The following is a 15,791-nucleotide window of genomic DNA, read 5'->3' on the forward strand; positions in this document are numbered from 1 at the left end:
TTATTTTCACTATTTCGACCATAACTTTTTTCGGTTTTGACTTTCTCGAATAATTATTTTTGCACCTTACAGCTCTCGTGATTATGCGTCTTTTGAGCCTTTTTTTAATATCATATCTTCACAACTTTCCGAGATATAAGGGGATCGCACTTTTTCGTGAAATCGGACCCTATACTGGAGCGAACGAAAAGACATTTCCAATGTCAAAACATTATAAACGAATTTGTTTATTTGACTATAGGTAACACGAAATAGTACATTTCGATGCTAGTGCGGAAGGTATGTCATTACTTCACGAGTACCGAGATATCTTGCCACGAGCCGCAGGCGAGTGGGAAGACTCGGGACGAGTGAAGAATGACATTTCCGCACGTGTATCGAACGACGTTTTTTAATACAGTTGCGAAAAAATAAGTAAAACATTGTTAATCGTACACTAAACAAAAGTGGTAACAGTGACAGCTCGCTTAGACGTCGTCTTTAAGTATATTATATCTATGGGCGTTTGGCAGCTATTCCGTTCCATTCAGACACCTTATTAAGAACGGAATTTTCAATATTCAATATTAAAAAATAAACGTGTTATAATGATGAAGAGGTAAGTATTAAAATATGAAATATGTATATTTTTCATATTCTTACATTAACAGTAGGTTTTTATGCTGATTACGACGTTTAAAGGAAACTAATATTAACACTCATCAATAAGTAGTCGTGAATTGGAACAAGTATAAATTTAAAAAAATTGGAAAAGTAAAAAGCACTAGTTCGACATAACCAACTTTCCGCACGCTAAACAGCTACGTAAAGTAGCACTTTGTGAGCAACTGTATTAAAAATATTTTTTTCTATTCGGAAAGTTCACGTTTCATAATAGACTGATATAGCCGGGTGGAAAATTGCGTTTCGCACCCTAGGGTGGAAAGTAATTTGTATTTCGGGCTGACCGATAACAATCTTTATTTAAGCGTTCTCAAATAGCCTGATTAAAAAAAATTTCTACATTATAAATTATAAGTACTTATGGATCGGCAAGGTTTAACAATATAAATAGCATTTTTTACTAAATGTTATTTATTAAAACTTTAAATAAATACACCCACATCTTTGTTTCTTTATTCAGAGCATGATAATCGTCTCGATTCGACCAAAACCCAATCGTAGAAGTATGGAGCGTTCGTGTAGACCACCAGACTGCGCGACACTTCTGTGATTTTGTAGGAGACTATTCCGATGATTATTTTTTTGTTGATAACGAGGCCACTGCCAGAATCTCCACTGCCGAAAACAAATTATGGTTATTCGAAGATTTAGTAACAAATTACTCTATCCTGTTCTAGGTAATTAATGTAATTATCTGAATATAAAACTATGGAAATGGAACTTCTTTCCATTGTGCTACGCTGGGGCGCTCACTCCCTTTTCAAAGAGCTATCTTAAGGGGCCCACCGATTACCAGTTCGCCGGACGATATCAGCCTGTCAGTTGTTCGGAACTGTCACCTTTTGCGTTTAACTGACAGGCTGATGTCGTCCAGCGAACTGGTAATCTGTGGGTCCCTTAAAAGTGACGTACGGATGTCAACTGCAGTTGCATTATCTTAAAAAGAAGAGTGATCTTGAAAGTCACAATCACAGCAGTAATGCGGCAGTAAACATCTTAGCAACGCGCGCGGCCATCAGGACAATAGGGACCGTGCGCGTTGGAGGGTCTACCATCTTGTGGCCTAAATCGGAAACATATGTGCACATGTACATTGCCAAAGCAAGTGCTACCATCTACCGATCTCGTCGGTAGGTACGTTTCCTTGTGCATAACTAGTAGGTTCTGCAATCTTGTGGGCTACATTGGAAGCATAAACGACACATTTACGCCTAGCGCCAAAAATCTGATAGCTCCTATGCTGCCCCCTATAGTAGCATGCACGGGGCCTATAGTAATGCACCTGCAGTTGACATCTAAGGTTATGTTATGACGTTCTACTTGGATGGAGGTATTTAATGACGTAAAATATTATAAGCGTCGTACCTAGAAGCAAAATCTTTCTTTGATTTTTTCTCGCCGCCGCAAATAGTTCCTTCGGGTGCTTTGGGCAAGACTTTTCTGCACTCCTTAAGAGTCCACACCTTCTGCTTTGTATGCTTAAGTAGATCTGTTTCACTGTAGTAATCTTCCTAAGAAAGAAAATCGTGTATTATAACCATTTATGTATTTATATAATATGTATACAACTTCGCCTAGGTCGTTTTCGTTTTGTCCGATTTTTTTTCGCTTCTAACTTTTATGAAATTAAAAAATCCAAGTAAGTCAAACGAAGGGGCTATATGTTCAATACACAATAAGGTGTGTACAAATTTGTTACACAAAGTTAATATCTGGGAAGGAAAATGATGACCACACTTGTTTGAAGATGCGGCCGTCTACTACTTTTAAGTATGTGTATAATAGTGTTCCATATATCGTCGCGTGACAAGCAAAAGTCACTAAGTAGGTACCACCACAAGTTCATAGCCATAGTGTACCATATTAGTACTAAACTACTTTTTTTTAGTAATTAGTGACTGTTGCTTGTCACCTGACGATATAACACGTGTGAGGGTGACGTACGTCAGTTATGCCCCAACCAGCCACTTCTGCTGTTTTCGCTTGTGGAGGTTTCCGCATTAATATCACTCTCTTCACTGTCTTCCCGAATGACCACGGTTTCTTCAGCCTAGCTAATGCTATGTCATTAGTGACAGTTCTCCTTTCCCATTGTTTATGTTGCTTGTAGCGGTCAATGTGGTGTAGTTTTCCCTTCTGCCTATCTAAGCTTCCTGCAAGTGCTGTTACTTTCACGACGTCATCAAAACAGTGGGCGGCAGTTAACAAAATCTTTTGGTTCAATATGGACGATCCACAAAAACAATCATAACCGTCAGGTTTAGCTATCCACAAAATAGCGACATGAGGGAAATCTGTAACAGAATCAACATAATCACCTCCGACTATGTAACCTTCACGTTCCCCAATAACTAATTTCAAGCCACATATCATGCTTAATAGTCTTAATGCCATTATTTCTTGACGTAAAATAGTTGGCTAGCTTTGCTTGTCGATTAATCAGGGTTTTTCACGGCCCATTGCTAATAACTATTAAATTGGCATAAAATCATAAATTAAAAAAATTGGCCAAGGCCATGTCCTACCTTGCTTAGTGTAGGGTTCCATTCCATTGTTGGCCGTCCGTCACAATAGGTACCTAGGTATTTATTTAGATATTGCGTGCAACTTTTTACGTTAGGTAGGATTTATTTAGATATTACGTGCAAAACAAACAAAATATCATAAAGATTTTGAACTTTTTTAGCAATTATTTCCAACATCTTATGATCTTAAAACACAACGGGTTGCACTCCGGGAGTGCCGGCAGAAGTGAAAACTCAATGACATATTGTAACAGTTTTTCGATCAGGGGGCCGATTTTTGAATTTCGAGCGTTCGATTTCGTCACTCGAAAATCGGTGGAAAACAGTGAAATGCTAATTTTTGAAATACGAGCGATAGAAATTGGGAATCGAGTAGTATTGAGTTTTCAATTCTATTAGTAGAATTTAAATGCCGGGTACTGGAGATAGATATTATTGAACGAAATACACGAAATCGAGCGGTCGAAATTCAAAAATCGGCCCCCAGGTCACGTGTCCGTCTTACGAATTTTCAATCTGTCGAATCTGTCGGTCACGTGACCTGTCGCGAGTTTAACATTTTTTTCCCATCACAAAAAGTCCACAGCGCCGCTAAAGAAGTTTTCACTTCATAAATGGTTTTCTAGACCCTTACATAGTCTGATTGTTACTTTTAGGAACATGGATATGTATAGGTACCTACCTGCTGTCAGATTTTGTCGAATATGATTTCTAAACTAGTGGCTCTGTGAGCTGTAGACCTCGCGAGCAGAGTTTAAAACTGAATAAATGTATGGTTCCGTTGTTTTGAAGAATTTAGAGAATCTAATTTGACCATAAAAACTTAACTATCAATTGCTTACAAAATTCGGGAATTGGTTTAGATATGCGACCTGTAGAGTAGAACATATGGACATACGAAACAATTTTTGGCTAACAGGCCAATTCAAACTTACACTGATATCAGAAAGACATCTATCTAACTGATGTCATTTAGTTATCGTGCATTTCACTCGTTCTTGTCCGTACATGTATTGGCGCAAGCGAGACGCACGATGACTACTAAATAACATGATAAAAATATCATCCCGATGTCAGTGTACGGTCGATGCCCCTTAAGTATACACGTCGCCATACTAATTGTATACTCGTAGAAAAGTGGATAGAGTTAGACCAAGAAAAGTCTGCAGAGATTTTGACAGCACACGCAGTTCCAATGTTATTTGTGCCAGTGTCAAAATCTCTGCAGACTTTTCTTGGTCTAACTCTACTTATGTTAGGAAACCAACATTACCTTTGAATTAACCTGTAAACTGCAACTAAGAAGCTTCGTGCGCGAGTGTGGCCCATAATTTCCGAAAATCATTTTTTCTTCGAGGCAATTACTCCGTTCTCATATTTTGCGTTGCCCATAATTTCCCGAAATCATTCATTCTCGGTAGCAATTACTCCGTTCCCATATTTTCCCAATGGTTTTCTTCCGCAATCGCCTATTTTTAATATTTTTAAATTAATCTTTTCCTTATAGGTTTCGTTCTTTTAAATATCTAGGATAATATTTTCTTGTTACTGTATGTTAATAGTGTAGTAATTATATTTGTTACTTGTAGGTATTTCACATACAACAAATATCAAAAACACTAAAATTAAAACATAATCTACAAAACTACAAGTAAAAAACCAAACGCTGTCAGCCAATAACTCTAACCTACCTATCTCTGGGAGCAGATTCGTTTTTAGGGTCATCAAAAAAAAATAACCCTAACCTACCTATCTCTGGGAGCAGTTTCGTTTTTAGGGTCATCAAAAAAAAAATAACCCTAACCTACCTATCTCTGGGAGCAGTTTCGTTTTTAGGGTCATCAAAAAAAATAACCCTAACCTACCTATTTGAAAAAAACCTGGTTATTTTTACCACTAGCATTAAAAAAAAGAGAAAATATGGAGATAGAGAATATTTAGTTAGTGAAAAAAAAACCTACTGGTTATTTTAACTACTGGGATTAAAAAGAAAAGGGAATAAATTGAGAAAAGGAAAATTTAGTTTATGAAAAAATGTACACGAAAAATTAAATAAAGCGAAGAAATTCCACTGGGAAAAAATGAAAACGGAGTAATTGCCTCGAAGAAAAAATGATTTGCGGAAATTATGGGCCATTTTAGCGAGGCGATCCAAATTAAAAGGCTCAAAGTCTAACTAACATTATTGTTAGTTAGACTTTGAGCCCGGGAAAGCGCAACGTACGAGCAACCTACAGCTAGTTCCCTGAGCCCAAGGTCGACCACTACCCTAGGCAATGTTAACCCCTGCGATTTATGGATGGTGACCGCCCATGCTATAACCGTAAGTGGAAATTGACTCCTGGAACAGCCATGCCCTTGAACTAAAATCGCTAAAAAAATTTTCAAACAAAAACTCAAACGAATACGCTTACCTCGCGCTTCGCGCTCGCTTGATCAATCAGCAATATGATGATTAAGTGCAAAACATAAATAAAAAAAATTGCATTTACTGGGGATCGAACCGGGTACCTATCCCATATCCTTGCTTGTAAGCGTCTTTCCAACTGCGCTATGATAGCATTTAGATGAGCTGACGAAATTTGGTTACTTATTCTCGAGTAAGAATTTAAATATCTAATCTAAAGAGAATAAAGTGTATAGGTGGCAGCACAGGAGCCGTCAGATCTTTGGCGCGAAGCGTAGATTATGTAGTTTATGATTCCGATGTAGCCCACGAGATGGCAGAACCTACTATGCACAAGGAAACGTACTTACGAGAACGGTAGATGGTAGCACTTGCTTTGGCAATGTACATGTGCACATATGTGCATAATGTACATCCGATTCAGGCCACAAGATGGCAGGCCCTCCAACGCGCACGGTCCCTATAGTGGGCGCGCGTGAACTATAGGGGGTAGCATAGGAGCCGTCAGATTTTTGGCGTGAGGCGTAAATGTGACGTTTATGCTTCCGATGTAGTCCACAAGATGACAGAACCTACTATGCATAAGGAAACGTACCTACAAGAACGGTAGTTGGTAGAACTTGTTTTGGCAATGTACATGTTTCCGATTCAGGCCACAAGATGGCAGACCCTCCAACGCGCACGGTCCCTATATGTAGTAGAGGGTTATTGTCATACTAAATTTTGTAGTCACAGTAAATTTACTGCCATCTTTCGATACAGGATTAAAATGAAAATGAAAAAAAAAAATCAATAAATGTATATATGTATGGATAAATGATTTTTTTTATTTTTAGAACGCCATATGATTTTGACCCATGTTCTTTTACTGATATGAGTAAAAATTGTTAAATATAAAATGGTGTCGCCATCTAGACGAGCATAGGCCAAAGGTATGGCGCCGTATATTCAAGAATCAAATTTTCTTTAAAGCGCAAAAAGCCATCATCTCTTGCAAAAAATAAACGAATGCGCTTAGCCCGCGCTTGATAAATAAAAAATACGATTTTTTTAATTTTTTAAAATAAAAAAATTAAATAAAAAACAACAATTGATACGAAATTTAAGTATAAAAAAATACAAAAAGTTGTGTAGCAGCATACAATTACTGGGGATGGAACCAGGGACCTCCCTATGCAAACAAAAAAGCGAACGTTTGCAAAATGCGCCATGATAGTTCTTACTAAAGCTGACGAAATTTAGCTACTCATTCTCAAGTAAAAACTAAATATCTAAATACCGCCGAAACCAGAGATACAAATTTTCTGAATTTTTGGCCATTTAATCTATAAACATATATCAAAAAGAAAAAACCCTTATGATATCGATACGACTATTTGTTTAGGCGACAGGTATCACGACTCCGCCATTTTTTAAAATTTCCAAAAACCGGATTGACAAAAAAATTTTATTTAGTCATAGAATCTGGTCACAAAATTTCATGAGAATCGGTTAAGAATTGCGACCTGTAGAGGAGAACATCCGGACATACGAAAGCAAAATGCCCGAGTCAAAACGTAGACCTTCGCTTCGCTTCGGTCAATAAGAGTTGGAAATAATAAAAAAATACATTTATCACACAAATAAATTCGAAACTAAGATCCATTTGCACCAACCATGGGTTGGCCACTAACCCGGAGTTAACCGTTAACACAGGGTTAAATTTTACCCTGGTAACTCCGGGTTTAACCGGTTAACCTCTAGTTGACTAATCCTGGATGGCGCAAGTGGCCCTGAGTGTCTTTTCAAAAGGGTTATATCTACTATAAACTTTTTTTGTGAAATCAACAATAATCGTCATTACAGTAATTCCCCGTTTAAATCGAAAGAGCCCCATGACCGCCTCGGCAATCCCATCCCCAAAATAACTTCTTACTTCATCAATAGCTGACAGATGACAGTCTTTATTTATCTGTTTCTTCATACATATTTGCTTGATTTAAAAATTTCTATTGATTTATTATAGATCAGGAAGGTTTAATATAAATAGCATTGTTTTACTTACTTTAATTTAATCATCATCATCTTAATCTTATTGGCCTGTAACCTCAATAAGATGATGGTTTAAACAGCGTCCATAAGACCGGCACTTCCGCAAATAACTAGCGCGAGAGCGGCAGCCGCGACCGCATAGCTGGCAGGAGAATGCCGTGCCCGATGACGAAGGTGGTGGTGGTGGTGGTTAATTTAATAAAACTATTATAAATAAACACACCAACAGTTTTCTTCTTTATTACTTAAGAGCATGCTAATCGTGTCGATTCGACAAAAATCCAGTCGTAGAAGTATGCGACGTCCGTGTAGACCAACAGACTGGTCGTAATTTCGGGGACTTTGAAGGAGGCAATCCCGATAATTATATTTTTGTTAACTATGAGGCCACTGCCGGAATCTCCACTGCGGAAAGAAAAATATGGTTACTCAAAGCTTATATTTATTTTCATCACACTTGACGTAAGCGGTGTTATAGTAGTATTAGTTTTTTTCAAAAACGGAAATGTATTTGTAACATATAACGGCAACAAACATCCGAAAAACAATATTTTGTTCAAATATAAACTTCATGCATGAATTAAGCTAATTTCATTATCACCCTCGTTTACAATATCTCACTTACCCCCCTCGTTGCACAATGTACAATTTATTATTATCATAAAAAAATGATGAAAATTATTACTATCCCGCCATTGCCTTTTAATCAATAAATACTAAATTAACTACCTAAGAAAATGCAAAATATACTAAAATATTTTGTTGTACTACACATGGATTATTTAAATCACAAATAGCAATTGGGTTACGTCCCATATTCGTGCGTATTGAAATTGAGAGAGCATAAGCCAATCAGTGTCAATCGTTCATACGTTGATAACCAAAACATTATTAGCCAAATATGACGAAAATATTAGAATTATTTCCTCGTATTTTGGTACTAAATTGATACACGACTTTATGATATAAAATATTATTAGTGACGTACTACGATGCGAAATTTTTCTTAATGTTTTTCCTGCCGCCGCAAATGGTTCCGTCGGGTGCGTCTTTCAAGACTTTTCTGCACTTTTTAAGAGTCCACAGCTTTTGTTTTGTGTACTTAAGTATATTGGAACCAATGATGGTTACTTCCTATGAAAAAAAAAGTGTAAATGACAACCGTTTAATTTTTTATTTATTTAAAAAACCAAACAGTCACATAAACATATCAAAAATGCAATACAAAAGATGTACCGCGACAAAAGACACAACAAAAAAGACCTGGAGGTTCATAAAAATTATATATATATTAACTGCTTGGGGTTCAGAAGGGTAAAGTTGGATAAAATAGAGTATTTTTGCACATACACAGCCGTTTTATGGAATCTGTGGGAACAGTAATAAGTGGGAGTTAAAAACATATTAAAGTGTGTTAAATATATACACCTACATTTTTCTTTCATTACATTCAAAATACTTAACAAACAGATAAGCTCTAGCTTTCCTGAAGGGCAACATTTAATATGGGATTATTTATTTGAATTTTTTTGGCATTTAATTTAATAAATAATGGTAGCAGAGGTCTCCCTTGAGCTATCGCTCTCAGCATGTTTTTTGGAGGCAAGAGCGCAGTCTATAGTAGATATTTTTTTTATGTAAGTATTTCTCCTGTACGTGCGACGTGCGCAATAGCGCAGGCGCGTCATAATGAAATAAAATTATCTCTTAAAATTTGTTTTAAGAAAGAAATGAAGGTAATCTGAAATCACTTATCGATGACTGGCTATCTCTCCCATATGTACAGTCGCCATCAGATATATCGGAGCAGCTAAGGCGCTCACAAATATCTGAACACGCCTATATTGTCAAGGCGTTAGCATGAGTGTTCAGATATTGTGAACACCTTGGCCGCTCCGATATATCTGATGGCGACTGAAGGGAGACGTACGTCAGTTGTTCCCCAACCAGCCACTTCCGCTACTTTAACTTTTGGCGGTGTCTTCATTAATATCACTCTCTTCACTGTCTCATCGAATGACAACGGTTTCTTCAGCCTAACTAAGGCTATGTCGTTACTGTCAGTGTTTATATCATATCGTTCGTGCGGCATGTATCTGTCCATGCGGTGTAGTTTTCCATTCCCCCTATCTAAGCTCCCCACAAATGCTGTTACTTTCACGACATCATCAAGCACACAGTGGGCAGCAGTTAACAAAATATATTGGTTCAATATGGACGATCCACAAAAATTGTCTCCCTCTCCCCCACTATGATATGTATATAAAGCAGCGACATGCGGGAAATCATTAACAGAATCAACATAATCACCTCCGACTATGAAACCTTCAAATTCCCCAATAACTAATTTCAAGCCACATATCATGATTAATAGTCTTACTGCCATTCTTTCTTGATGTAAAATAGTTGTCCAGCTTTGCTTGTCGATTAATCAACGTTTTTCACAGATCATTGCTTATAACGATTATTGGCATAAATTAAAAAAATGGCCAAGACCATGTCCGACCTTGATCGGTGTAGCGTTCCATTCCATTGTTGGCCGTCCGTCACAATAGGCAGATTATAAACGATTTTATAAATATTACGTGCAAAACAAGTAAAAGATCATGAGGGCTGGGTGGGGGAGGGGCAAGATTTTGAACTTTTTTAGCAATTATTTCCAACATAATATAATCTTAAAAATGGTTTTCTAGACCCTTATATAGTCTGATTTTTACTTTTAGGAACATGGATAATTGGATATGTATACTTGCTGTCAGATTTCTTGGAATATGATTTCTAAATAAGAGTTGGAAATAATAAAAAAATACATTTATCACACAAATAAATTCGAAACTAAGATCCACTTGCACCAACCATGGGTTGGCCACTAACCCGGAGTTAACCGTTAACACAGGGTTAAATTGTACCCTGGTAACTCCGGGTTTAACCGGTTAACCTCTAGTTATTGGCTAATCCTGGATGGCGCAAGTGGCCCTGAGTGTCTTTTCAAAAGGGTTTAAAATCTACTATAAACTTTTTTTGTGAAATCAACAATAATCGTCATTACAGTAATTCCCCGTTTAAATCGAAAGAGCCCCATGACCGCCTCGGCAATCCCATCCCCAGAATAACTTCTTACTTCATCAATAGCTGACAGATGACAATCTTTATTTATCTGTTTTTTCATACATATTTGCTTGATTTAAAAATTTATATTGATTTATTATAGATCAGGAAGGTTTAATATAAATAGTATTTTTTTACTTAATTTAATTTAATAAGACTATAAATATTACACCAATAGTTTTCTTCTGTATTAAGAGCATGCTAATCGTGTCGATTCGACCAAAATCCAGTCGTAGAAGTATGCGACGTCCGTGTAGACCAACAGACTGGTCGTAATTTCGGGGACTTTGAAGGAACCTACCCCGATAATTATATTTTTGTTAACTATGAGGCCACTGCCGGAATCACCACTGTCGAAAAAAAGAATGGTTAGGTAGGGGAGAGTGGGGTTAAACGTGCCGATTTTCATAAAATACAAATTTAATCTATGAAAACAGTATGAATAAGGTATGTTGCTTGCGCTATATTAAATAATGATTATTTGCCTTTCTGAATAGTGATATTATTTTGTGCATCGTTAAACTGTTTTTTTACCAGAATTTTTTTCATGAGATAGGTCGGAACGGAACAACTAACCCCGCTATGGGGCTGGTTGTTCCGTTGCTTAAAATTCTAACTTATTCGTCAAATATTTTAATCTCGGTTCACACACGCTAAAATAGTACTTTGCAGTTCGTCGAAATATGTGATTATTTTTTGTTACTATCAACAGTTAGTAAAAAAATCCAAAGCATAAATGGGATTTTCCGTGGGGCTAGTTGTACCCTCGTTTTTGATTTATTTTCCATAACTACTATTCTACTGTAATGGAAGGAACGAAAACGGCTCCTGCAATCGAATAGTGGTCTGACTTTTCGCGACAAACATCATACGAATCGCTCCATGGTTTACTTGCGTTCCTATTCCCATCGGAACAACTTACCCCCGGCACGTTTAACCCCGCTCTCCCTACTCAAAGATTATATTTATTTTCATCAAACTTGCTCGTAAACGGTGTATAACACACTACAATAAGTAGTAAATAATAGTTTTTTTAATCACGGAAATGTATTTGTAACATGATATAACGGCAACATGCATCCGAAAAAAATATATTTCGTTCAAATATAAACTTCATGCATGAGGCTAATTATCACCCTCGTTTACAATATCTCACTTACCCCCCTCGTTGCACAACGTATCTACTATTATTATCATAAAAAATATGTAAATGATTACTATGCCATTGCCAATTAATCAATAAATATTAGATTAAATACCTAAGAAAATGCTAAAAACACTAAAATATTTTGTTGTACTACGCATGATAATCACAAGTAGCAATTGGGTTACGTCCCATATTCGCGCGTATTGAAATAGAGCGAGCATAAGCCAAACAGTTGACAACGAAAACATTATCCAGCCAAATCTGATTAAAATATAACTTTATGATATAAAATATTATATAGTGACGTACTACGATGCGAAATTTTTCTTGGCGTTTTTCCTGCCGCCGCAGATGGTTCCGTCGGGTGCGTCTTTCAAGACTTTTCTGCACTTTTTAAGAGTCCACAGCTTTTGTTTTGTGTGCTTAAGTATATTTGAATCAATGTTGGTTACTTCCTAAGAAAAAAAAATGGTTGTCTGTAAAGTCAGTTTACGGACGATAATTTTGCGTGATAACGTCATAAGAAAACATTACCATTACATTACGCGACGCGACAGCGCATGGTTTGACTTACAATGTAAGTAAAACAAAGATCATGGTCTTTAAGGCGGGAAGTAAATGTCCTTTCTTTATACCACCTATCATCCTTAATAGTGTTTCACTCGAAAGAGTGACACAGTTCAAATATTTGGGACATTTGCTGACCGAAGACTTGAAGGATGATTTAGATATGGAGAGGGAGCGCAGGGCATTGTCAGTTAGAGCGAACATGCTAGCCCGCAGATTTGCTCGGTGTACAGGTGAAGTCAAAATCACTCTATTTAAGGCTTATTGTACATCATTGTACACGTCAAGTCTGTGGGTTAGATATACTCAGCGAGCTTACAATGCCTTGCGCATTCAATACAATAATGCGTTTAGGATGCTGTTGAGACTGTCGCGTTTCTGCAGCGCATCGTCCATGTTCGTCGAGGCGCGCACAGACGGTTTCAATGCCGTGTGGCGCAAGAAAACGGCCTCACTGCTTGACAGAGTGCGCAGGAGTACCAACAGCATTCTAAACATGATAGCTAATAAGCTAGATTGTCCTCTGTTATGGGCAATGGGTCAGCGGACAAAGTCACTTTTGTTTATAAATTATTAAATATTTTATTAGGTTACTGTTGTTACTAACATAAATTATAAGCAATAACTAACAAATGTATGGACCATATGTTGTCTTTAATAAAGAAATTTTAATTTAATTTAATTACGTAACGTTACCATGGAGATCTGTCCACAACGTGACACTTTTTTGTGCATGCTACCGGTTTCATCCATTTATAAGACGTTATCACGTCAAAAAGTGTAATTGACAACCGTTTAAAAAATTATACATAATATCAAAAGACGAATAAAGTCTAAGGAAAAAACGTGCCTCGGAATTCAAGCAAAAGTCATTCTCGAATAGATGGCGCACACACCTTTAGCCTATCCTCGGCTAGATGGCGTGACGACACCGTTTCATATTTAACAATTTTAAAACATAGATATCAGTGAATGAACATGGATCAAAATGATATAAAAATAATCAAATCATTTATCCATATATATAAATTTTTTGATAACTTTATACGTTTTCATTTTGAGTTTTAGTCGTGTGTCGATAGATGGCAGTAAATTTACAGTGACTACAAAATTTACAATGACAGGACCCCTCTATACTATCTATTGTTTTCGATAATATTAACTGCTCGGGGTTCAGAAGGGTAAAGATGGATAAAATAGAGTATTTTTGGATCATTTAAAATTGAATCAAAGTGTTCACACAGCCTTTTCATGGAATCTATTGAAACAGTCAGAATATGAATGTTAGGAGTTAAGGAATAGCCTTAATATTAGTAGTTCAAGCCTATTTTAATCGAAGCTTTCAAAAGTAAAGATAAATACATAAATAAATAAAAAAAATCTAATGAACCTTCAACGTATAATCGAAGCAGCGCCATGTTTTGTATATTGTGTAAACTACTTGGCCGACGTCAGAGATAGATATTAAAGTAGACTGCACTCTCGCCTCCAAAAAACATGCCAAGCTTTTAAACTCGAGGTAGATATTTGTCCCTTTCTTTCTTTAGGGCGACGACGAAGTGAAAATTGAATAAACGTTGCCATCGTTGCGACAGCTAAACAACATATGCTACTTTTTTAATAATTGTACAGGTCATTATTTTAAATTGCCATGCTGGTTTATTACTTTGCTTAAGAATATTAAGTAGTAATAAGTGGGAGTTAAAAACATATTAAACAGTATTAAATATATACACCTACATTCTTGGTTAACTACATTCAATATACTGGTTGTTAAGTATTTTAAGGTCTAGCTTTCCTGAACGGCAACATTTAAAATAGGATTATTTTTTGGAAAAGGGAATATTCTTAAGTGATTGATTAAACCTATAAAAATGGCATTTAATTTAATAAATATGGTCGTAGAGGTCTCCCTTGAGCTATCGCTCTCGGCACGTTTTTTGGAGGCAAGAACACAGTCTATAGATATTTTATGTATGTAGTTATCTCGCTTGTACTTAGGTCATACTGAAAATTCCTGGACTGGCCACTTAGAAAAAATAAGTCGTCATATATCACAATCCAGAAACTTTCAGTATGGCCCACGTACGTGCGACGTGCGCAATGGCGCAGGCGAGTCATAATTAAAAAAAAAAACGTCGACACTAACATCTATGTATCAGAAGGGAGACGTACGTCAGTTGTTCCCCAACCAGCCACTTCCGCTATTTTGACTTTTGGCGGTGTCTTCATTAATATCACTCTCTTCACTGTCTCCTCGAATGACAACGGTTTCTTCAGCCTAACTAAGGCAATATCATTACTGGCAGTGGTTATATCCCATCGTTCGTGCTGCAGGTAGCCGTCAATGCGGTGTAGTTTTCCATTCCGCCTATCTAAGCTCCCCACAAATGCTGTTACTTTCACGACATCATCAAGCACACAGTGGGCAGCAGTTAACAAAATCTTTTGGTTCAATATGGACGATCCACAAAAATTGTCTCCTTCTCCCCCACTATGATATGTATACAAAGCAGCGACATGAGGGAAATCATTAATAGAATCAACATAATCACCTCCGACTATAAAACCTTCATGTTTCCCAATAACAAATTTCAAGCCACATGTCATGATTAATAGTCTTACTGCCATTATTTCTTGATGTAAAATAGTTGTCCAGCTTTGCTTGACGATTAATCAATGATTTTCACAGATCATTGCTTATAACGATTATTGGATTAAATTTAAAACCGGCCAAAGGCATGTCAGTATGCTAAGTGTAGGGTTCCATTGTTGGTCGTTCGTCATATTATGCAGACCATAAAGGATTTTGTAACTTTTGTAGAATCATAGAGGAAGGCGGGGGCGGGACAAGTTTTTGAACCTTTTTTAGCAATTATTGCGTACCTATATACTTAATTATTAATATATGGGAGACCGAGCTTTGCTCGGAAAAGATTTAAAAACTCAAAAATGCGCTTTTTCCCAGAGATAAGACCTAGCTAGATTTTTCGCCCCCGAAAACCCCCATATAGCAAATTTCATCGAAATCGATAGAGCCGTTTCCGAGATCCCTGAAATATATATATAAATAAATAAATATACAAGAATTGCTCGTTTTAAGGTATAAGATGTAATAGCAATTTGTCTGTAACTCCGTATAAGATAAGCAAAGTCTACGGAAAAAACGCGCCTCGGAAATCAAGAAAAAGTTATTCTCGAATAGATGGCGCCACACCTTAATTTGGCCTATACTCGGGTAGATGGCGTCGGCGATACCGTTTGATATTTAACACATAGTGAAATAATATAAGTCAAAGTCATGGATGCATGAAACTCACTTGTATTATGTTAAGTAAGTAAA

General features: G+C 36.7%; 2 protein-coding genes across 2 annotated transcripts; both read right to left on the reverse strand.

The window, feature by feature from the left end:
• Positions 1-1,066: 1,066 nt before the first annotated feature.
• On the reverse strand, positions 1,067-3,119 carry LOC134791076 (mite allergen Der f 3-like). Its single transcript, XM_063762103.1, has 3 exons — positions 2,608-3,119; positions 2,029-2,174; positions 1,067-1,278 (listed from the first exon to the last, which is right to left on the reverse strand). Exons 1-3 carry the CDS (start codon positions 3,055-3,057, stop codon positions 1,116-1,118), a joined length of 759 nt encoding a protein of 252 aa, XP_063618173.1. The 5' UTR covers positions 3,058-3,119; the 3' UTR covers positions 1,067-1,115.
• A 4,662-nt stretch (positions 3,120-7,781) lies between these two features.
• LOC134791077 (trypsin epsilon-like) lies at positions 7,782-10,118 on the reverse strand. The gene is made up of 3 exons (XM_063762104.1): positions 9,557-10,118; positions 8,615-8,760; positions 7,782-8,031 (listed from the first exon to the last, which is right to left on the reverse strand). Exons 1-3 carry the CDS (start codon positions 10,010-10,012, stop codon positions 7,872-7,874), a joined length of 762 nt encoding a protein of 253 aa, XP_063618174.1. The 5' UTR covers positions 10,013-10,118; the 3' UTR covers positions 7,782-7,871.
• Positions 10,119-15,791: the final 5,673 nt, after the last annotated feature.

This window comes from Cydia splendana, chromosome 5 (genome assembly GCF_910591565.1).
Source record: "Cydia splendana chromosome 5, ilCydSple1.2, whole genome shotgun sequence".
In the NCBI taxonomy this organism is placed as follows: Eukaryota; Metazoa; Arthropoda; class Insecta; order Lepidoptera; family Tortricidae; genus Cydia; species Cydia splendana.

Excerpts from the sequence above, each read along its gene's own strand:
- LOC134791076 (XM_063762103.1), bottom strand. The coding sequence starts at position 3,057 with ATGGCATTAAGACTATTAAGCATGATATGTGGCTTGAAATTAGTTATT. Across the intron at positions 2,175-2,607 it reads CTGGTTGGGGCATAACTGAC|GAAGATTACTACAGTGAAAC; the intron begins GTACGTCACCCT and ends TTTCTTTCTTAG. Across the intron at positions 1,279-2,028 it reads AAGAAAGATTTTGCTTCTAG|TGGAGATTCTGGCAGTGGCC; the intron begins GTACGACGCTTA and ends TGTTTTCGGCAG.
- LOC134791077 (XM_063762104.1), bottom strand. The coding sequence starts at position 10,012 with ATGGCAGTAAGACTATTAATCATGATATGTGGCTTGAAATTAGTTATT. Across the intron at positions 8,761-9,556 it reads CTGGTTGGGGAACAACTGAC|GAAGTAACCATCATTGGTTC; the intron begins GTACGTCTCCCT and ends TTTTTTTCATAG. Across the intron at positions 8,032-8,614 it reads AAGAAAAATTTCGCATCGTA|TGGAGATTCCGGCAGTGGCC; the intron begins GTACGTCACTAA and ends TTCTTTCCGCAG.